At 39.7% G+C, this 24,514-nt stretch overlaps 1 protein-coding gene across 7 annotated transcripts in view; it reads right to left on the reverse strand.

Moving 5' to 3' along the window:
• Window positions 1–476: 476 nt before the first annotated feature.
• The window catches only part of PLD5 (phospholipase D family member 5), a 280,023-nt gene continuing 255,985 nt past the window's right edge, over window positions 477–24,514 (reverse strand). For all 7 annotated transcript variants that reach the window (XM_045011366.1, XM_045011372.1, XM_045011367.1 and 4 more), the window contains 4 exons: window positions 20,640–20,779; window positions 18,348–18,513; window positions 8,229–8,343; window positions 477–841 (listed from right to left, as the gene is read on the reverse strand). In XM_045011366.1, coding sequence (XP_044867301.1) covers window positions 615–841; window positions 8,229–8,343; window positions 18,348–18,513; window positions 20,640–20,779 — 648 coding nt within the window. In that variant the 3' untranslated portion in view covers window positions 477–614. The remainder of the gene's footprint in view (window positions 842–8,228; window positions 8,344–18,347; window positions 18,514–20,639; window positions 20,780–24,514) is intronic.

Raw genomic sequence — 24,514 nt, forward strand, 5'->3', positions numbered from 1 at the left:
TATAGTGAAAGTTGTTTGGACAAAAGAAAATGTATATTGTTATTAGAAGATGACAAGAAAGCTGACGGTTAGCTTTAATACATTTTGAGGATGGTGTGAAAATGTAATTAGATATTGATATCAAACTATCTGTTCAAAACTATCAAAATCTGCTTGGAGGGAATGATTTACATAGGAGAATACTTGCTTAAACTTGTATCTTTTGCATGGAGGAAGTCTGTCCTCCATTATGTATCAATAGCAGCTGATCTTTGAATGACATTTCATAGCTCAGATTTCGCTTCTCCCTAACCAGGATGGGAGGTACGAAAAGTTCTAAAACTGAAGGAGAGGAATCAAAGTATGCTTTTAAATTCAAATGTGAAAAATCAATGTTGAAGGATAAATGACATTCAATGTCAGAAGTAACAAATTTAAAAGTTGTAAATAATTCAATATAGAGAGTATAGTTTAGAGAACATTTTATATAAGTGTGCTTTTTCCTAAAAAAAAAATAAAAATAAAAATAAAAAAATTGTTTTTTGCCTTTTTTTTAAGTCTTATCTGTAAATATGAAATAGGGTTACAGCAGCCCTGATGTATTTCTTCATTCATCATACAGTAAAATAGTCTTTTTAATTCATGGCAGTCTTATTTGCCACTGCTTTGTTAAGTTTGTAGTTTAAGCAGTTTGGGATTTTTGTTGGTTGCAAACTTTTGGCATAGTGTGAATACCAGTCCCTTTCAAACACGGCTTTAAGTTGCTTAACGATGCTTGTGTTGTTCCCCACGTCTGCTTGGTTGATAACGAGGCCAGCTCCTGCATTTTGAGTAAAATCATTTCCCACCCAGTCAAAATTACCTATAAATAAATGAAAAGAATATATAATGAGACTGCAACATAAAAAAAGCCAATTTCTCAAGGGCAATCCAACAGAATGCAGTATTTCTTCCCACCCCAACCCCCCACTCTCTAGAACAATTGCAGGAATATATGTATTTTCTATGACAGCTCAGGAAAAAATTACTTATCTAAAGTACATTGCAATTCATTTCTGCATTTTTGTCACCTTTGCTCTGTCTGAAAGCCAAAACAGGTATTTTACTGTTCTCAAGACCGAAGTCCCTCTCCCCTGACAGAGATTCCACAACCTGGGCAATTTGTTCCAGTGTTTAATTACCCTGACAGTTAGGAATTCCAAAGCAGACTGTCAAGATTTACAAAGGGATCTCACAAAACTAACACTTCCTTATTCACTTTCTCAACACCATTCAAGATTTTATGGACCTTTATCAAATCCCCCCTTAGTCGTCTGTTTTCCAGTTAAGAATTACTTAACTGTTTTGGATTTAACGATCTTGAATTATTTTGTATCAGCTGAAAACTTTGCCACATCACTGTTAGACCTTTCTTCCAGATCATTTCTGAATATGTTGAACAGCACTGGTCCCAAAACAGATCGCTGGGGGGACACTACTCTATACCTCCCTCTATTCTGACAACTGACCGTTTATTCCTGTTATTTGTTTCTTGTCTTTTAACCAGTTACTGATCCATGATCTTCTTATCCCATGACTGCTTACTTTGCTTAAGGGCCTTTGGTGAGGGACCTTGCCAAAGGCTTTCTTAAAGTTCAAGTACACTATATTCACTGGAGCACCCTTGTCCACATGTTTGTTGATCCCCTCAAAGAATTCTGATACATGTGTGAGGCATGATTTCTCTTTACAAAAGCTGTGTTGACTCTTCTCCAAGAAATCATGTTCACCTATGTGTTTGATAATTATGTTCTTTACAATAGTGTCAATCAATTTGCCTTGTACTGAAGTTAGGCTTATCAGCCTGTAATTGCCAGGATTGCATCTAGAGTCCTTTTAATAAATTCACCTTACATTAGCTATCCTCCAGTCATCTGGTACAGAAGCTGATTTAAGTGATAGGTTACATACCACAGTTAGTAGTTCTGCGATTTCATATTTGAGTTCTTTCAGAACCCTTGGGTGAATACCATCTGGTCCTGGTGATTTATTACTGCTTAGTTTATCAATTTGTTCCAAATCTCCTCTACTGACATCTCAGTATGGGACAGTTCCTCAGATCTGTCTCCTGAAAAGAATGTCTCAGGTGTGGGAATCTCCCTCACATCCTCTACAGAAAAGACTGATGCAAAGAATTAATTTAGCTCCTCCACAATGGCCTTGTGTTTCTTGAGTGCTCCTTCAGCAACTCAATCATCCAGTGGCCACACTGATTGTTTGGCAGGCTTTCTGCTACCGCTGTGCTTTAAAAAATCCTTTCATTGCATAGAAGAGTCAGTGATTAGCATTTATCTTTACTGTGTGTGAGTGCACATATGCTGTGCCTGAATTCGGGATAAATTAATGTCAGACTACGCCAGTACATCTAATCCTTAACTGCACAATCAACCTTCGTTTGTTTAAAGTCGATGAAAGAACAAAAGTAGCATGATCATCTCTGTGATTATGTGCTGTTAATTGGTTCAAGTAAGACTTGATTTTTATCACCATGATTTACTATCTATACGGTTTGAAAACCATTATATTATTATTCATTCTCGGTGTAGAACCAAGTACTGGGCTATGTGTTCTCTACAAACAGGTAGGAAGACAGTGTCCATATCTGAATAGCCTAAAATCTAAGAAGACAACAGACAGAAGAGGAGGATGAGGGGAAGGCAAACTCTTGAAAAGCAATGTAGCTGAAGGATATTAAACATACATCTTGGTTCATTATTTCTGTATTTTGTTTATCATTTTGTATATGTTAAGGGAGTGGAGATGGATGGAGTGAAGAAGTGTGTTTTCAGGAAGGACGGAGTTATTTTGATTTGGGTCCGGGAGGAAGTTCCAGGTGTGTGGAGCAGCAGAGGAGGAGGTCCAGAGAAGGATATAGGAATTCAGGAGCTGCTATACTGGATTAAATCAGTGGTCTATCTTTTCTCTGATAATGGCCAGTACGAGATACTTCAGAGGAAGATGCAAGAATTTTGAAGTGGGCAATTATGGAATAACTTGTCCAGAAAGGACATTTCTTCCTTATCCTTCAGTTAGAGGATGGCTCATGCCCTGAAGCATGACGATTTATATCCCTTCAACACTTAGGATTCAGAAAAAAGCATGAATCAAATTAGTTGTAACTGCAAATGGATGCAATGGTGTAGTTAGCTGGGTGGCTTGAGAAGAGTGAAGGGGGTGAAGACAGTGGAAAGAAACACCAGAGTGGTAGAAGATGGAGCCATGTTGTATAGGACCTTCAGTGCATGGAGCTGAAATTTGATCCAGGGATCTGAAGAGCAATTGGTAATGGTCAGAGATGCAGAAAAGAGTTATGATTTAGGGCACATCATTTTGGACAGTTTGAAGAGGGTAAGAAAGGTGTGCAAGAGGCCATAAAGGAAGTGGCTGCAGTACTCAAGGTGAGACATAATAAGGATCCAGAGAGGGCTTTGGTAATGAGAGCAATGGGTGTATTTTGCTGATGTTATACCGAAAGCAACAGAATTTTGTGACATTACAAATGTGAGGGGAGAAGGTGAAGATACAGTGACAGAACACAGGATAGTTTACATGATGAAGAATTTATGCTGAAACATGTTTATAACACAACATCAGTTCTTTTGACCCTCAGCTATGGTCTTGTAACTGTGGCAATGTTAAAGAAGGCACACTACACACTGGTCCAAATCTTCAATTCAGTGTAGAGTCCAAGCAAATGGGTTGTATGCTCAGGAGTTCTTCAGGGGCTACAGCTTCATCGAAGAGGTGAAGCGGAGGAGCCATCGCAATGTCTGCACTTCTCACCTGTGTGAGGGGAATGGTTGCTGTATCTCTCATTACAACCACAAATCCCTGGTGTGGTAGCTTCACACAGATCCTACCTTACCCTGCCCAGTGGAAATGAACCAGTTCTGCTGCAAGTAGGGTCCTCCATGTGAGAGGAAATGAGGATCGATACTGTACATTTTGCCTTTGAAGGGACTATATCCGACTAGCAGTACACAACACACTTTTGGAAACAACTGTATGTAGAAATAACCTCATCTTGCTGTCCACAAATCCCTGATAAAGCTAACACATGGAGAAAAACCAAATGACCTTTGTGAAAAGGTCAAAATAATTTATTCCAGCTCCAAATAGGTGACACTGATCTTTGCGTTTTCATTTAGTTTTAAATAACATAAGTTAAGAACCCATCACCAAAAGGACCCTGAGTGCTGTATGTAGACATAAATCCTTGAATTGAAAAAAAGAATTGAATCATTTAATTTAGTTTAATCATCCTTGGCACATCAACAGGTCCACAGCAGCTATAGCTAACCCCAGGCCTTTTGTACAAAAAGCTAAATGGAAATAGGGAAAATGGTAATGTTTATGCTCACCCAAACAGAAGGGAATGAGCTCTGGAAAGAGGTTTAAGATGGTAGATCAGGCCCTTCTATTCACCCTTACTTGTAATACAAGAACAAGGGGACAGTCAATGAAACTGAAAGTCAGAAAACTTACAACTACTAAAAGGATACACTTTTTTCACAAAACACATAAGTAATCTGTGGAAATCATTATCACAAGATGTTACTGGGGCCAAAAGCTTAGCAGGATTCAAAAAAGAGTGAATGCTTATATGATAATGAAAATAGCTGGAATTATAAGAGTAAGGATTTTAAAAATGAAAGGAAATAAACTAAGTGTTTTATAAAGGATATAAACCTTCATGATTGAATGGGTATTTCAAAGAATCTTTCCCAAAGGGGCATATTGTTCCATGAATGTCTATTGCGGGGTTTTCCGATCCTTCCTCTGAAGTACGAGCATCTGGTGTTGGCCACTGCCAGAGTCCATAGGATATTGGACTAGATGGACCGCTGCTTGGTTTGGGTATGGTGATTTGTATGTATTTATGACGCAGAGATGTGTATCCTTAGGAAGGGACTTAACAGGCAAGGCCCTGCATCAAGTCTGGCCCAGGCAGGATTTTGGATGTTAAGCTAGGCCAAATCAGTTGATGTTGAGCTTCAGGAGATGAGTCAACTAGTAACTGCCTGAATGAGAAAGAAACTTCACTGATCTACCCCTTTCTCAGTTCAGCTACTTGAGCTGTGCTCTGCATTTTTAGGTAGTGAGGAAACTGCCTATGAATTAAAAAGTAATAGATTTTCACTCATGAGACTTTAATAAATACAAGAATGAAAATTTCCATCCTAAATAGGTTATCGTGCTTGCTTTTGCTTCAAGTTTCCAAAGGGTAGTTTTACTACTCCATTTAACAATTTTATTTAAAATGAATGTGTACACTTAGCTGTATACAGACATTGTTTAAATATGCACTTACCCTATGGACAACGCTTTCAGATTATGAACCAAAACATGTACAGTACAATGCAGGTATTCTGAAATCAAGCACTACAGTATGCAGGCTGTGTCCCTGGGGTAAATTGCAAAGGATGAATAGAGTGTAGGGTGACCAGATGTCCCGATTTTATAGGGACAGTCCTGATTTGGGGGGATTTTTCTTATACAGGCACCTATTACGCCCCAACCCTATCCCAATTTTTTACACTTGCTATCTGGTCACCCTAGCAGAGTGGCAGCTTGTCTTATACTTATGAAGATACCCCAAACATAGTGATGACATGGCAAATTGTGAGGCTAGTCAGTCTTCATAGAAATTAGAGATTGACAAAATCTAATAGATCACCCAATCTATTCCCAAACCAATGCAGGACTGTTCCATGAAGTACATTCTATAGTTGCTTTTTCAGTCTACTCTTAATAATTTAAAACAACCACTTCCCTTGGGAAACAATCCATTGGAAGGAAGGAATTATTGAGGTCAGAGGGTGTAGGGATGCAGTGAGAAAGGCCAAAAGCCGGGTAGAGATGGACCTTGCGAAGGGAATTAAAACCAATAGTAAAAGGTTTTTTAGCCATATAAATAGGAAGAAAACCAAGAAAGAAGAAGTGGGACCGCTTAAAACTGTAAACGGAGTGGAGATTAAGGATAAGCTAGGCATGGCACAATATCTAAACGAATATTTTGCCTCGGTCTTTAATGAGGCTAATGAAGGGCTTAGGAATAGTGGCAGAGTGACTGATGGGAATGAAGGTGTGGGGTTGGAAATTACAGTATCCGAGGTAGAAGCCAAACTTGAACACCTTAACGGTAGTAAATCAGGTGGCCCGGATAATCTTCATCCTAGAATATTAAAGGAATTGGCGAGTGAAATTGCAAGCCCGTTAGCGATAATTTTTAATGAATCTCTAAACTCGGGGGTTGTACCGTTTGACTGGAGATTAGCTAATATAGTTCCTATTTTCAAGAAGGGGAAAAAAAGTGACCCGGGTAACTACAGGCCTGTTAGTTTAACATCTGTAGTATGGAAAAAATATTAAAGGAGAGAGTAGTTACGGACCTTGAGGTCAATGGCAATTGGGACAAATTACAACATGGTTTTACGAAAGGTAGATCGTGCCAAACCAACCTGATCTCCTTCTTTGAGAAAGTAACAGATTTTTTAGACAAGGCAAATGTGGTGGATCTAATATATCTTGATTTCAGTAAGGCGTTTGATACGGTACCGCATGAAGAATTACTGGTTAAATTGGAAAAGATGGGGATCAAAATGAAAATCCAGAGGTGGATAAGGAACTGGTTAAAGGGGAGACTGCAGCGTGTCATATTGAAAGGTGATCTGTCGGGTTGGAGGGAGGTTACCAGTGGAGTTCCTCAAGGTTCGGTTTTGAGTCCAATCTTATTCAATCTATTTATCACTGACTTTGGAACCAAAAGTAGGAGTGGGCTGATAAAGTTTGTGGATGACACGAAGTTGGGAGGTATTGCCAATTTTGAGAAGGATCGGGATATCCTCCAGGGATATTTGGATGACCTTGTAAACTGGAGTATTAGTAATAGGATGAAATTCAATAGCGAGAAGTGTAAGGTTATGCATATAGGGATGACTAACAGGAATTTTAGTTATAAGCTGGGGACGCACCAGTTGGAAGTAACGGAAGAGGAGAAGGACCTCGGAGTCCTGGTTGATCGCAGGATGACTATGAGTCGGCAATGTGATGTGGCCGTTAAAAAAGCTAATGCGGTCTTGGGATGCATTAGGCGAGGTATTTCTAGTAGAGATAAGGAGATGCTAGTCCCGTTATAAAAGGCGTTGGTGAGACCTCATTTGGAGTACTGTGTGCAGTTTTGGGCTCCCATGTTTAAGAAGGATGAATTCAAACTGGAACGGGTACAAAGAAGGGCCACTAGAATGATCCGAGGAATGGAAAGCCTGTCGTATGAAAGGAGACTTGAGGAGCTCGGTTTGTTTTCCTTAACCAAAAGAAGGTTGAGAGGAGATATGATTGCTCTCTTTAAATATATCAGAGGGATAAATACCAGGGAGGGAGAGGAATTATTTCAGCTCAGTACTAATGTGGGCACGAGAACAAATGGATATAAATTGGCAGTCGGGAAGTTTAGGCTTGAAATTAGACGAAGGTTTCTAACCATCAGGGGAGTGAAATTCTGGAACAGCCTACCGAGGGAAACAGTGGGGGCGAAGGACCTCTCTGGCTTTAAGATTAAGCTTGATAAGTTTATGGAGGGAATGGTTTGATAGGATAACGTGATTTAGTCAATAGGTCAATAACGTGTGACCACTGGTAATTAGTACCGAGGGTCAATGTTGGGATATTGAAAGTCTTTTTCCTGAGTGTCTGGCTGGAGAGTCTTGCCCGCATGCTCGGGGTTCAGCTGATCGCCATATTTGGGGTCGGGAAGGAATTTTCCTCCAGGGTAGATTGGCAGTGGCCCTGGAGGTTTTTCGCCTTCCTCCGCAGCATGGGGCAGGGGTCGCTTGCTGGAGGATTATCTGCTACTTGAAGTCTTTAAATCAGGATTTGGGGACTTCAACAGCTGAGTCAAGGGAGAGAATTATTTCAGGAGTGGGTGGGTCAGCTTTTGTGGCCTGCATCTTGCGGGAGGTCAGACTAGATGATCATAATGGTCCCTTCTGATCTTAAGTTCTATGATTCTATGATTGAATTCAACTCCTCTACCACAGCACTGACAAACAGCTTTGTATTGAAAATAGGAATTTTCCCCTTAATGTCCAATCTTCAAAGACACTGAAAGGGGTTTTTAGGTACTTAATACCCTGCTTACAATCAATTGTTATTTTAGACTTTGGGTTGAATGTACTCATCAGAACTGACTGGGATGCGGGTTTACTTACCAATATAAGCAGCTCCATCAGTCACCATATATTTATTCCGGTTTAATTTGGGAAGGGAAGTATTTTTTTGTTCTTTGAGAAAGCAAGCATTCTCCTCTTCAAGATCAAAAAATTTCTGCAGTCAAGAAAAAAAAAGACAATCAGGTTAATGAAAGTTCCTCTCCACAACTTTGCCGAAGAAGAAACAGAAAAATTACAATCCACCCCCTATTTTAAACTGAGAATGAGTTAGTATTATGCACAAACTAACTTCGGTTTATAGGAGATAGTTTCATTCTTATAAAACTCTACACTGTATTTTATACCCAAACTGTTGTTCTCAATACCACATATGTCTTGGTAGCCAGTAGAAAAATTAACATATACAAAATGTGTGGCTATGGTATAATAGCAGCAATGCAATGGCATGTAAAAAAGGCAATACAATGAACACAAAATCCATCCTTTTCTAAAAGATGAGAGCCAGAAATGTCTTTAATTCTCATTTCCTCATTCATCAAGGGGCACTGGAATTTGAAGTCAGCCTCAGGATACAGGTTGTCAGGCATGCCAATAAACTGAATTAATATTTTTATCTTATATGTTTCATAGCTTATAACAGGCAATGTGCCCATCTCAGTAACTTCTTAAGATTAAGTCTGTAATTTGCAGAGGTCAAACTTTCCATATAACAAGAAAAAAACCCATTAATTTTACAATAAGGGAGAATGTCTGAAAGGGTTAGTTTTATGGAAGTACCACAAGTGCTTTCTATTTTAATCTAGCTGAATATCAAACATAATGAAATCTGCAATACTATATCAGATGCATTATTTGTGTTTCATAAAGTAAAACTGGCCCAAAACTCCAAAAGCAGCCCAAGGGAAAAGGACCACTACACACAGGAAATAACTCCTGTTTGGGCTGGAAACATTCAGTTCACAAAGAGATAACAACAGCTTTTTCTATAAATGCTAACTCACAAAGTCCCACAGATAAAGGTAATTTGCAGTGACATGGCATCCCCAGTTTTCCTGGGAACTGCACTAAATACTGTACACAGGAAGACATGGTCCTCACCCCAAAGAGTTTACATCTAAGAAAAGATGCAACAAGATGGGTGTACTAAACAACTGGAGTGACCACAAGTAACAGTGATAGAAACATATGATCATATAGACTTGTTATGCCCTCATCAGTTTTTTTTTAAACTGTAGCAAATAAATCAAACTAGTATCAATAACCCCTACGTTCCATTTACCTAACCATTAACAGCTGGTAAATTTTATCTATCCAGGTTCTTAGATGACTCATCAGTACAACATGTAGACATCCCACTAGCATGAATGCATTTTATCCTTCAAACACATCTGCAAGGTATCATCATCCCTATTTTACAGATGGAGAACTCAGGCATAAGGCAGATTAAACGATTTATACAAAGTCACAGACTTCCTGTGTGGTCTGTAGCCAAACTCAGCCTCAAAGTTGGGTTTCCCAAAGCCTAACCCACTGTTCTGTCCACTACACTATCCTTCCTACTATCCCCTTGTCATAAACAGACAGTTATGGGTTAATTCCTCTTTTAACTCTAAAGCAGAGGTAGGCAACTCATGGCATGCGTGCCAAAGGCGGCACACAAGCTGATTTTCTGTGGCACTCACACTGCCCAGGTCCTGGCCACTGGTCCGGGGGGCTCTGCATTTTAAATGAAGCTTCTTAAAACATTTTTAAAACTTTATTTACTTTATATACAACAATAGTTTAGTTATATATTATAAAAGACTTATATAAAGAGACCTTCTAAAAACCTTAAAATGTATTACCGGCACGCGAAACCTTAAATTAGAGTGAATAAATGAAGAGTTGGCACACCCCTTCTGAAAGGTTGCAGACCCCTGCTCTAAAGGGTTAAGAAGCTCACATAACCTAGCTGACACCTGACCAGAAGGACCAATAAGAAGACAAGATACTTTCAAAGAGGGAGGAAGGAAAAAGTCTTTTGTCTGTTCTGTGTGTGCTTTTGCCGGAGTCAGAGATCCAGAAAACAACCATCTAACCCTTGTTTAAATTAGTGAGTATTTAGATAAGAATGTGGTAGATTTCTTTATTTTTCATGTTGTCATTTCTTTTGCAAACATAGAGGGAGAATCAAATTGGGTTTTTGTGTAACTTTAAGGTTTTGCCCAGAGGGAAATCCTCCGTGTTTTGAATCTGTTGTCTGTGAGACCATCTTGTTTTCTAATCTCACAGAGGTATTCCTTTCACCCTTTTTCTTTAATTAAAAGTCTTCTTTTAAGAACCTGATTGATTTTTCCTTATTTTAAGATCCAAGGATTTTGGATCTGGGCTCACCATGAATTGGTGGGGGGAATTTTCTTGAGTCTACCCAGGAAAAAGGGTATAGAGACTTGGGAGAGGGAAATTAGTCAAATCCTGCCAGGAAAGCGGGGATAAGGACTGGGGAAAATTAGGGGAAGGCAGAGTTCCCAAATAGCTCTTCCTCAAACATTTTTAAAAAACATTTGGTGGTGGCAGCGACTGTTTTGCCTAAGCTGGTAAAAATAAGCTTAGGGGTTATTCATGCAGGTCCCCACATCTGTACCCTAAAGTTCAGAGTGGGGGGAACACCTTGACACCCCTATAAGCCTCATGGTAGAAACAGGCTTTCCAAGAAGGCTCTGAAAGGGGTCAGAGAATTAACTTTGTGGAAGAGTTAAGTTATATTTACTCAACTTTAGTAACTAAAATAACATTTTATTTTTACACATAGTACTGCAGAGCCAGCACCAAAGTGTGAGAATGAACTGGATTCTATTCTGGCTAATGTTCTAATAAAATAATTAAGTTGCAATTGCATGATCCAGTTCTGCTCTCATTTACAGCTATTCAGTAATACTATTGTCAATGACCTTGCAGAGGTACATATAACTCAGAACAGAAGTTGGCCTGCAGAATCTTTATTCCTTGTGATGACCCTGAGAAGGGGAGTGCCCAGTTTGACTGTCAAAATTCAGATCTAGAATAAGAACCCTTTTTACTTGTAAACTAGCAAAATATATGGCTCCCATGAAGACTTTACAGGACCTGATCCAAAGCCCACTGAAATCAATGAGTGTCTTTCCACTGACATTAATGAGTTTTGGATCAGGCCCATAGAAAGAGGAGCTCATTTTACATTAGTCTGGATGTAAAATATTGTATCTCGAACAGTTAAAACCACTTTCATGGAAATCTTTTTCTTAGGGTAACAAATACTGAAAAATTTATTATGCAAACTGTAATGTAAATATCTCTAGTACATTAAAAACTGCAAGAACACATGCTCAGATAGATAGACTTGGCTTCAATAAATATGTAGCTTTGGATGAGAGGCAAATAGCTATTTTTAGCCCACTCAGCCAAGAATTTTTCTATTTCCCCCCTCCAAGCTGCAAAATGTTCTTGGTTACATCTGTATGTCTTTCTTTGGTTTCATAAAAAAAAAAAAGTGAAGAGGTTTTTGTACTGAATTTGTTTACTGTACATACTGGGTGACTTGAGCCAAAATTACACACGTAGCTATTAATCAACATGGTACGTCATGCCAAAAATGTGCACTCACTTCTGAATACACGGTATCAGGAACACCTGGATGTACCCCCAGTGATAAGCAGATGGTCATGAATACTTTCATGGAAAGAAGAAAAGAGAATCAGGCAGCAAAACAGGTCATTTGAACTAAGGTTGCTGCTCTGTAGTTTTTATATGTGTGCTACATTCATACAAAGAACCATCCCTCCATAGGTTACAAATAGAATCAGTCCGTGTAGAGTCATCAAGTCAGAGTTTAAGGACAGAATGGGTCACCGGCACCACCAGACACCCACACACTAAACCCAACAACTGAAATTAGACCAAAGTAGTACAGCCCTCAAGAGACTAAGTTATTTATATGCCACAGGGAGAAAATAGAAGGGACAGAGGTGCACAATGCTCGAGACTCCCACAAAGACAAGGAAATGAGTGGAATGTAGTCAGGTAATCGTGGCAAGTGACCCTCACCCTCACACTGCAGAAGGCGGCAACCTCTCCTGCCCCCAAAGTTCACTGCCAATCTGTTCCGGGGGGAAATTCCTTCCGAACCCCACATTTGGCGATCAGTTAGACCTTGAGCATGTGGGCAAGCACCAATCAGCTGAGCACCTGATAGAGAGAATGCTTGGTGCCACCTCAGAGCTAACGGCCAGATTAAGATCCCTAGAAGTCACAATAGATTTCACCAGAAGATACAGATGAAGAAAATATTTGAATGCTTGAAATAATGATCACAAAGTCCTCTGCATTGTAAAGGATGTTGCAATTAGCTGCCAGATGAATCTTTAAAGATGATACCTGAAGCCGGGAATCTGACCAGCTATAGCAGATACTTCAACAATATTTGTATCGAGCAAGGTTCTAGAAATTATCTGCCATACTTCATTATAGTATGAAGTGTAGTTGCAGCTGTGTCGGTCCCAGGATATTAGAGAAACAAGGTGGGTGAAGAAATATCTTTTACTGGATCAAAGAGAGATGAGAGACACAAGCTTTTGAGCCACACATGTCCGAGAAAGAAGATGGTCAAATAAAAGATATTACCTCACCCACCATGTCTCTCTAATACTTCAATATGACGATAATAAAGCAGTATCCAATATCTTTGGTTCTGTCTTTGGAGTCTTTTAGGTAGATAGCTTCGGGGACCAAACCTTAATTTCTTCAGACCAAGAAAGTGGTCAACTAACGTTAACTGTGGAGGTACACATGTCGTAAAAGGACTGAGAGGCAGGGTTAGAGTGATACACTCTATGGGGCCAATTCACACTCTGACCAGAGGACCATGATTTGGTTCTGAACTGGTCTAAGATATTCTGAAGAGGAATCCACTAGAGAATTCCTTCTTAACCTCAAATGGTAAGGAAGCAGAGATGATGGTTAGAAAGTTTCAGCAATCTTTGAGGGGCAGGCAAGGTCATTTTGGGATGAGATCATTGAGACGGGAGTACTCCCCAGCCAAGAGAATAAAGGAGGGTTTGATGCTGAGACAGTCTATCCCGGTGGAAACAGAGTTGATACTGAGCAACTTGTGTCTGTACCATACTGTCTCTACTTCACCACCTCCAGGGGAGGAGAAGCTGCATCTTTGGAGTCCATAGGCTGATGGAACTGCTCTGAGCTTTTGGTTTAAAAAACAAAACATGCCCATGCCCCCCCCCAAATAAAACAAAAACCCCAAAAACAGGCTTTGGTTTTTCTTTGCACAACAAAGAAGGAGCTGAGTGGAGAGCAGCCATAATGACTCTTTAACTGATACAACCTTGGCCCAAGACGGTGCATTTATCAACATATATAGCCATATCCTGTGTTAACGCCTTTTAATGCTTCTAAGGTCTGCACATCCCATTATGTGAACACAAGTGCTATTGTAAAGACGATTTCATGAAGAAAAGCAAATGGATATTTTATCTTTCCAAATAACAAGATCTGAATGCCAGGTAATTTTGTTTTGCTTTTTGTTTCCTTGCATAATTATGTTACTTAAGGTAAAATTATCTGGCCCCTTATCACATGCAAATTGTGGGCTCTTCCTGAGATCAGCCATCAAGGTAATATCTTAATGCCAAATTACTAATATATTTTCAGCCCAATGTCCAGACTGTCTAATACAAGTTTTGTCCAATTCAGCCAACTTGTGTAGCATCACAGGCAGGGCTGGAAACTGCGAATGCAGCAGGACAAATATAGATGTCTTGAAAATGTAATGTGTACTTCAAGCAAAGCAGATAACTCATTAACTCTTGACATGCTGGCTATTGTTCGCAGACTCTCTCTCCTCTCACAAAAGCAATAATGCAACTGGAACTTTGTTACTGAAATAAATCAGTTGTCCAAAGGCATTCAGTACCACACAATAAATCCTCCAGTGTACACCTTCAGTGAAAGCACTGCATTAGTAATGCTCTATTTGGGGCTGAGGAGGCATTTCTCCTTTAAAGGCCTATTGCAAGAGTTTATAGCTTTAAAAATAAAAAATGTTGCCACCTGAGATTAAATCTCCTCATTGTTGCTCATCCAAAAGGTCATTTTTTGGATCTACATTTGGGAAAATTATATTTGGCCATTTTTGAGTTATTTGGGGATGAGGAAAAGGTTTTATTATGTTTCACTCTCTTAGACAATTACCATGGGCCAGATCCATGAAGGGACTTGGATGTGAAAATACATTTTTCTGGGCACCTTTCCACACAGTGGAATCTACAGCCCAAGTTAGGTGCCTAGGCTCCCTCTATGATGCATGTGGAAAGCTCAGTGTCTAAGGATTGGATCCACAAAATCTAACATGCTGAGCAGGGAGCTGCTTAAGCTAGACAGCAGGAAATAGTGGGAAGAGGGGTGTGACCTAAATCCATATCCCTCAAGGAGACTTATGCTTTCTTTACACTACCGCTTTTATCAGTAAAACTTTTGTCAGTCAGGAATGGGGAAAAACTAAACCCTTGACTGACATAAGTTTCACAGGCAAAATCGTTGGTGCGGATAGCGCTATGTTGGCAGGAGAGGCTCAACCCAAATGTATGGAGGATGGCAAGGGAAGCTGGCATTTCTATGGGGGGGGCAGAGTTAAGGTAGTATGGTTACCTTAACTATAAATTTCCATATTTGCATAGATTATAAGGCCAGAAGGGATCACTATGATCATCTAGTCTGCTTTGGTTTTCTTGTAGCTGCAACTTCACTCCGAATTTTCTGGGTTTCTAACTTCTGTTCACTGTTAAACTCTAATATTCTTGAAAGGTAACATACACATCACAACACTGATAATTCAAGCTGTAGGCTCACCCAGTAAGTTTTTTACATGGGATTTAGTTTGAGTTTAAATACCTTCATTCCTTTGTATAGAATTTGTACCCCGGGGTATCAGTGTGTCATATCAGGCTGAGACAGGGAAACTAGTCAAAATAAAACCACCACCAAACTGAACCTTTACCCAAAACTAACACTGAGTGGAAATCAATTTTTTTCCAGAGTTCAAGTTTAACTGTTCTTCTGTGCTTTTTTATTTAACATTTTTCTACAATGTTACCCTTTCTGATTCTGGCTAGAACCAAAAATGTACAAAAGAAATAAGCAAGCAAGCAAGCATTTTTTAAGGAAATATAAGCTCAAATAGCTTTGGCTGAGCTTTAGGTTGTTAATCACAGCAAAACAACCTCTGTAGGTTAGTCTGTCATTAGTTAAAATTCAGTAACACAGCCCGATATGCAAAAGTATTTTTGATGGACAGCATAAAACTAATTGGAAGTTCTTATCCCATCTCTGTAACTGGATTTAAATCTGGGGGTTGTAATTATTGTGTTGAAAGTTACATTACCATGTGTGTTTCAGACTGAAAATCGTCTGTATTCAATATGTTTCAGATAGTATTATCTCCAGGAATAAGAAAACAACAATATACAAGGAGCATATCACAGAAAACTACCCTTGCTTGTTGTGTTCATAATTTTATCTTACTATACAAGTATCATTCAGTATGTGAAACAAAAGATGTGCAGTGTTAATACTGGTGTTCTGCAATTATCACTTAGTTTTCCTTTGGTTGTTACATACAGCAAGTCCTGCTTAGGCAAAGAGTCTAAGGCTGTATTAGCATTTCTAAGAAAGAGAGGAAATATACCAGCACAGGAACTATACTAATTAACAAACACTGTACACTATTCTGTGCTCTAATTGTTCAGAAAAAAAAGTAATTACCTACATTTTCCCTCAAGTACTTAGTGACTGAGCACTGGAAAGGATAACATTTAAAAGAATTGTATTAATAAGGTTCCACAACATTACTGATACTAATTGCATGTGTAATAGTCTCATAGACCTGGAGGCTGTTAACTAACATTAGCTCCTAGGAACTTCTACTCTACCAATGGTTCAGCCTTTTTCTTAACTTTAGAAGCAGCAAAGAATCCTGTGGCACCTTATAGACTAACAGACGTTTTGCAGCATGAGCTTTCGTGGGTGAATACCCACTTCTTCGGATGCAAGTAACTTTGCTACTATAGTCAGGAGGGTTGCTGTGACAGCAGGGTGTGGCTCAATAATGGAATTATTATGCTATTTAGTTTTAAAAGACTTTTTGAGGAGAGGAGTAGCAATTGCATGTCCCGGGGAAGAAATGTATTCAGGTGGGACCGGAAAGAAGAGGATGGAGGCAATGCAGATTGGGATGGGAATTGCAGCCATTGATGTCTAATGCCTGAACCGATCTTGGAGAACTTTATTTTACTTTTCTCTTTAGTTTTTATTTTATTTACATTATTTGGGAGCTTTACCTGAGGAATGGAAGGAGAAGATGGAACTAGAGCAAGGAGTGGAGAAAACTTCAGTTGTGGAAAGTTAAGGATGGACATAAAAAAGAGACTGGAGGAAGACTGATGTCATAAAGGCAGGAAGGCTCTGCCTCAGACAGGTGAGTTGGGTCTATGTAATTCACACAGGTGCCATATGAACACCATACCAAGCCCGTCATGGAACTGAATACTGTCCTTATGCCAAACGGCCAAAGCTCTCATTTGCTCCAACTTCCTTCTGCAGGTTTAAAACTCAGGGGTAACTTGTCTCTATGGTTTAAGGGGAATTCAAAATAATGGGAGCTGTGCTAACTGTGTTAACTGTGCCCCAAAAATATCAAGCCTGACATTGGTATATTCAGACCTCACAGGGCAAATGGATCTAGAATTGGCTGGCTTTATTTACTGAGTGCAAAAGAACATACATTCAGTGATGTATGTAACCAGGCTTCCAAAGCAGCTATTAGTCTAATTAACAATAACCATTTTATGTGAATTACTGAAAAAAAAAATCAGAACCTCAGCAGATGATTTTTCTCAAATGGGATGGGTGCTTCAGAGAGGACTGTTTTTTTACTTCCAGTATCTTTCACTGAATTTCATAAATATCTTAATTAATGAACAACTATGTCAAATTTAATGCAACATCCATCATAACTCTACCCGCTTCTGTGAAGTGCAGCACATGTGGTGTTAAATACTTCTTTATACACTGCATGTGCAATGTGGCCAAGTAATAGTTGTTCTGCGTTCATAACTTTGAATGAACTGCATAATGTCCATGTAAAATCTGCATTTATTTTATTTACTGTGATAAAGAGGAAGAAGGTGCTAGTGTATTTGACAGTCAGATCACATTATTCCACAATCAGATAAGCAGTCCAGTGATGGAACATTCTCTTCAATTTAAACAAGACATAAAACTGTGACTCATTTGGTTACGTTTCTCCAGGAGAGACCAGATTTAGTGTTCAGGACTGGGAGCCAGGATCTCCTGAATCCTAACCCTGGCTGTGACACATGGAGTCATGGGCCAGTCATTTAACTTTCCTTCCTCAGTTTTTTTATGTATAAAATGGGGATAATACTGATCTACCTCACAGGGGGTAGTGTTAGGACTAGTTAGTGTTTGTTAAGTGCTCTGAAGATTAAAAACACCACACTATGTAAGTGATAAGTATTACTATCTTCCTCAGTTTGGCTTAGCAGAACAGTGCCACCGTACTAACAAATAACAGAGAGTGTCCCTGTCCCCAGGAACTTGCATTATATGATTATAGCATATATAAGATATAGTTGTGCAGAATTTGGATCTAACATGGCAGAGTTAACAACTGTTACCAAAACTGAAGAGCATTCAGAAATCAATACAGTAAAATGAAAGGAATTGTTACAAAAGAGGACCACATTCAAACTTGTAAGGGTGTGTAACACATCACTGAAATCTATCTAGTAAATTGGCCTCATTGATCATAAATTACAGTGAACACTGTGCAGGATAATATAAAATATTTCACTTGCAGAAGGGAACTGAATTGGGGTTAATGATGCATTTACCTTTGCTACTAATTCATTAAAGTCTATTGCAGTAAGTCAAGAGTTGTGCGTACACCAGGGCTAAATTTGGCCCCAAATTATGCATTTCATGTGGTTTTCAATGAAACTTTAAGGTTTCCACAGTAATACAGATAATCTTAATATACTTATCGTTAGTATATTTTTGTGCACTGAAAACATCTTGGACTCATTCTGAACCAATATGGTGTATACTTACAACTTTTAAACTACAGCTGGGAACCTCAGTGCAAATAGCTTTAAGAGATGAAACAAAGTTAAATGTAAGGGGATCTGTGTCTTTTGAGAAACTTATGAGGAGCCGGACTTTAATATTTCGTAACACTAGTGCTTCTCTTATCTTCCCATCCAAATATGGCCAGTACCTGTGGAGAAAGCACACAATACATTCAGGGGAAAAAGCAATCAATTAGATTTTTACCAAGGCAGACCTAGCCCCACTAGGGAAAACTAAACAAAACATGAACAGCATTTGTCTGCAGTCTAGGGAATCAAACTGAGGTGGCAGGAAGAGCTGTGCTAGACCCTTACCGCTGTGTCACCCTGCTTTGCACAAAATCAACCAATCCTGGGGGCAGTGAGACCCTATTGGCCTGTGTGAGTGAGTACGCCCGAGCTCTCCCCGGGTGGGTGGTTGCAGAGCTGCCCCTGTGGATGCAAAGATTCATGCAAAATGAACTTCTAGTCCTCCCACACCCAGCGGAGTGATGCACATCTCATCAACAGTGTTAAAGCAGATTAGAACAGGAAGTGCAGCTCTCGCAATTCCAAAGAAGAGAGGGAGCTATCAGAAAGCACTGCTTACCCAAACCAGAGAGAGAGGGAGAACTCCTCTCCATTTTAAGCAGAAGGAGCTGTCAACTTCTTACTTTTTAAAGCCCTGATTGTCAGCCTCTCCTGCATTCTGGGACCTCAGGCCTAGGACTATAATAACCTCAAGAAGTTCCTGCCGGGAGGTGGGGGAAGAAGAGAGAAGAGATGCCCCAGAGCAGGGTCCCTATATTATTTGGGTGGAACGGGAGTTTGCTCACTTGAGGGCTCTGTCTCTCCCCAACCGTCACTGTCCAGTTGCTGGGGAGTCGGTGAATTCTTACCCAAATGTGACAGCTGTCTCTGTGGCACTATTCCTACTGTCTTTGGCCCAGAGCACTCAACATGGGTCTAGAGATCCCACTCCTGGAGAAGGAGCAGGCCAGAAGTGAGAGAGTCTGGCAAGAAACCCAAGGGAGATATGCAGCTCCTTTCTATCATCAATCTAGGGAGATTGCCAAAGAAACTCCTTTAATGGGAGACTGGGAGGATAATGCCGGTCAGAAAGCTATGGAAATGCCTCAAGTTTAAAGCCAAGGTGCCAGTAAAACTGCAAGGGACCTCTCTGTGTAGATGGTCCTGTGTCTCGAGTGGATCTTCCCCTCAAATCCACATGGATCTCTGGATTAATCAGGCTAGGGGGACAGATCAGCTGGTTCCTCTACAGAGCGGGGAAAATCCTTGCCTCCTCCATAACAGAGCAACACTACAATTAAAGTTACAAAAAGATTTATTCCATTTTAAACCACTAGTATAGCTTTAGATAGTAACTTTCTCCAAAAACGTTCTTGTGGGTCTCAAATTTCTCACCTCTGGTTTTGGAAGGGTTACACAACTCATTTTTTTTCCAATTATGCAAGAGCGAAAAAAGGCATAAATATAGATTTTCAAAAGAGCCAGCAGCCAACAGCTATCATTACGTCACCTGAATTAAATGGCCAGATTTCCAAAAGGCTCAGCTCTCAGCACCTGCCTTTGAGAGCAATGGGAGCTCCTGGATACTTGGTAGTTCTCAATTTAGCCACTTATTCAACTCCAACTGGGGAGAGGGGGAGCTGAATAATTTTATTAAGATTTGGTTCCAGTTGTAGGTCCTGAGCACTTTTGAAAATCTAGGCCATAAGTATATTGTGCATAAACTTTTTTGACTTTTTTTTGCTATGAGCTAGCTATAATGTAATATGGCTGGAAGTGCAATCTGTGCTGAGTTTGAAAAGATCTGTTTGTTAAAATAAAATTATGACAGCTTCCATACTGTGTATTAGATCCTTCAATATGTTCTCTCTCTCTTTCACACACACAGACACTATCTGGTATTCATGCCAATGCCAATAGCCGTTGTATCTAGGTGCTGAATACAGTAACATAAGAAACAAAAGTGAGCTCTACTGTTGTTTTCCTGGGTCTCAGTCACTTGTAGATGGTCAGACTAGACACATTTTGATCTCCTCCCAATAGGGGAATCCACATCTTAGAACCCAGAACTTAGAAATTCCATCTTAGGTCCCAATTCTGCTCCCAGTTAAGTCAATGGTAGAACTCTCATTGATTTCATGAGAGTAGAATTGGGCCCTAAGAAATTGATCCATAACAATTAACTAAATGCCTGCTATTTATTTTCACCAGCAAGAGCTTTGTCTCATTGCAGCAATGCGCTAATACATTGTGGACACTCACTAACCTTTTAGCATTTGTGTCAAAGACAATAGGGAGGTAATCCATGACAGCTATATAAACAAACTGTTTGGCATCATCTATAACGTTGTAGATAGCTTCAATATCCAAGACTCTGTCTTTTGGACAAAAGAGTTTGGGAGAATTCTGTGAAGACAGAAAGTCAAACGTTACACTTAAAATAAAAGGAGAGGTGTTTCTTTGTCATCTCGAGGTGAGATTTGCAAATAAAATTACATAACTTAGTGGAGAATATTAACCACTGGTATGTTAAACTATACAGCTGTAATTTCAAAGATACAGAGGGGGAATCAGATATCTAATTGCTGTTTGAGCATTACACAGAATTATAGCTGCAGAGGAAGATTTTCAAAGGGATCAATCGTAAAAATAGCCGTTGCTATCAAAGTAGCTGTACTTGAGAGGAAGGTGTTACATGATACATCACAGGATTTTGCTTTAAAGAGTCACAGTACTGGTTACATTACAAAGTAGTAGATGTATCCAGGCCATAACACTAACAGGGCACATCATTCATAAATATTATGAATTAGTGTTTATGACCTTATTACTGTTTCATGCAAGGTAACATTTTGCTAAGAAAATCACAGTTGGTGAAAGGTACTGCTTGCTTCTCTGTAAGGGTCTGACCTTTAAAACCTCCCTCAATCATGTTGTCTACAAATCACTCATCAGGCATTGGTTAGACAAGTGAACATGCTAAACTCTTTATTTTGTTACCTCATCTTCCTACCTTCCCCCACTTTCTTGGTCTGCTTTGTCCACATGTTGCATCCTGAGAACTAATCTACTGTGGTCTCTCTGGTATAAAGGCTTTCTTCTTTTTTTGTCAGTACAGTAACTAGCACAATGGGGCCCTGATCCTTGACTGGTTTTCCTAAGTGTTATTTTAATAATAAAAAATACATAAAGTAATTAAGATCATTGGCAGTTCAGAGTATCCATGGTCTCCCAGGATTGAACGCTGAATTCTCAGAAAAAGCAACTGCATTTTCTTTTGTCTCTCAGCCACTCAGGAAGACTGTACCGTTGCTAAGCAACTGTACCATGAGGATTCCTGAATGGAGAACCATTGATTTACTGTGATGTTCAGATCTTACACAGCAAGAAAGACTAGAAGAGAAGAATTTTTAAGACAATGACTTTAGATTCAAGAAGCAAGGTAAAAAATAAAAAAAATATAACTTAGGTGATTTATTTTTATTATCTGAATCTGTTTTCTCAGCATATTGTATACACAATTTGATTTACTCCAAAGATAACAGACTATTCTCTCTCTAGAAATGCTCAGGGGTACAAGTTAACAGCAAAAAGACAAACTAGCTACAGAATTCAGAGCTGCTGCAGTCTCTCTTGAAAGCAGTTTGATAACTATTGTTGATCCAGAGGCATTTTGAATACAGGGTAAATTGGCAGAGTAAAGTTAATAGACTTGTCTACCATGTTTATTTTCCACAGGAGAGGGTATAGAAGGGCAAGGGACTTGCTGGCCTTCCTACATTCCCATCATTGGCACAGTTGCAGAAAAAACATTATGAAACTATCACTAACATTCATGTCTGTGCACAGATATGAAATGCAAATTGTCCATTACGACATTTTTAACATGATTACAGGAGAGACATACAAATAAATTTCTGACCAACTGTGGTCATTAAAGATCCCAGGGCATTTATTTTCAGGATTAGGATTGCTGCCCTGGCCAAATTCCAGCTTGGATAACTAGATACTAATAGCAAACTTCTCTGTGCCCTTTCAACTGGCTATAGAATTCTTCTGCAGTTCCTTTCCAAGGGTATGTCTATACTACCCGCCGGATCGGCGGGTAGTGTTTGATGCATCGGGGATTGATTTATCGCGTCTCATCTGGATGCAATAAATCGATCTGCTAACACTGCTCTACAGGCAAAATGCTTCTGAAATAAATGTAGTCCAACTTTACTAATTCTGGATCACTGAGAATGAAAATGATGCTTAAAATTGTTGATTGGCTCTAGTTTTCAAGTTATGCTATTGGGTCAGTATATACGACCCTTGACTTGGGAATAGTGGAGGATAAGTGAGTTATAAAGGGAAGGGATCTCAATTTAAACCAGAAATGACTAAAATACATCTTTGACTGGATCTATGAATAAATCTATGACTGGGTTTGGACAGTACTTGCTTTTTAGGCAAAACAATGAATGATGCAATCTGAAGCTGGTATTGCGTCATACATGATATGAATTGCATCATGTTATTCCTAGAAGTCATGGATGATGCAATCATAATGAAGCTTACATCACTCTGCTGAACAAATTGCCCTATATCAGCTCTAGAAATCATACAGTGTCGTGCTCTCTTATTTGTCAGTGTTTGATTTTGCAAAGGGACACATTTCTGTTTAGCCAAAGTGAGCAGAGATGCCTTGTACTTGTGTGAACAGTGCAGATAACTTCTGCTATGTTTGTGGTGAAGTGACTTTTGCATCACAAAAGCGCAGTATAACCACTATGATTAAGAAAGCCTATCACCTTTATTTTGGCTGCAAAATTGGAGATCAGGACAAGAGGTGGGCCCCACACATATGCTGCAACACTTGTGCAACAAATCTTCGCCAGTGGTTGAACAGGAAAAGGAAATCTATGCCTTTTGCAGTGCCAATGATTTGGAGAGAGCCAACAGATCATACCAACAATTGTTACTTCTGCATGGTGCCTCCAGTTGGGAAAGGTGTGTCAAAGAAGAAAAAGTGGACGGTGCATTATCCAAACATTCCATCAGCTATACGCCCAGTACCCCACGGATAAGGACTGCCGGTTCCTGATGCACCAGAATCATTCTCACTTGAGTCAGATGAGGAAGAGGAAGAGGATGAAACTTCTGGTCCTGAACCATCAATGTCACAGGACCCACATTTTCTCCCATCCTCCTCCTCTGAACTGAATGACTTTGTCAGGGATTTGGAACTACCCAAGAGTAAGGCAGAGCTGTTGGGCTCCAGACTACAGCAGTGGAATCTCCTGGCAGGTGATATTAGGGTTTCCATGTTCCGTGACCGTCAAAAGGATCTTGTCCCATTCTTCTTCCTGGAAGGTGATCTTGTAGTCTGCAACAACATCGATGGTGTGTTGGCAGCCCTCAACATCGTTCACGATCCAGATGAGTGGAGACTGTTCATTGATTCATCGAAGACAAGTCTTAAAGCTGTTTTACTGCATAATGGCAATGTTTTGCCATCAATTCCAGTTGGTCATGCAGTCCATATGAAGGAAACCTATGACAACATGAAACAACTTTTGAGGTGCATAAACTATGACCAACATCAGTGGCAGCTTTGTGGCGATTTGAAGGTTGTTGCTCTCTTCCTTGGTCTGCAGACTGGATACACAAAGTACTGCTGTTTTCTCTGAGAATGGGATAGTCGTGCAAGAGATTCCCACTACATCAAGAAAGATTGGCCACTCCGACAGTCATTGAAGCCTGGGAGGAAAAGTGTTCAGCATCCACCACTTGTTGAATCAAGGAAGATTTTGTTACCACCCTTACACATCAAGCTGGGTCTGATGAAGAACTTTGTCAAGGCCATTGACAAAACACAAGCAGCTTTCAAGTACCTCCGTGGAAAATTTCCAAGGTTAAGTGAAGCTAAGATAAAGGAAGGTGTCTTTGTTGGTCCTCAGATTCGTGAACTTCTTCGAGATGATGCATTTGACCATGCACTGCGTGGCAAGGAAAAGACGGCATGGAAAGCCTTCCAGTTAGTGGCAATAAATTTTCTCGGAAACAAGAAGGCAGACAACTACAGGTTGTTGGTGGAAAACCTCCTCAAGGCATACAAAAGCCTTGGTTGCAACATATCACTAAAGATACATTTTTTGC

The sequence above is a fragment of the Mauremys mutica genome, chromosome 3 (assembly GCF_020497125.1).
Source record: "Mauremys mutica isolate MM-2020 ecotype Southern chromosome 3, ASM2049712v1, whole genome shotgun sequence".
Lineage (NCBI taxonomy): Eukaryota > Metazoa > Chordata > Testudines > Geoemydidae > Mauremys > Mauremys mutica.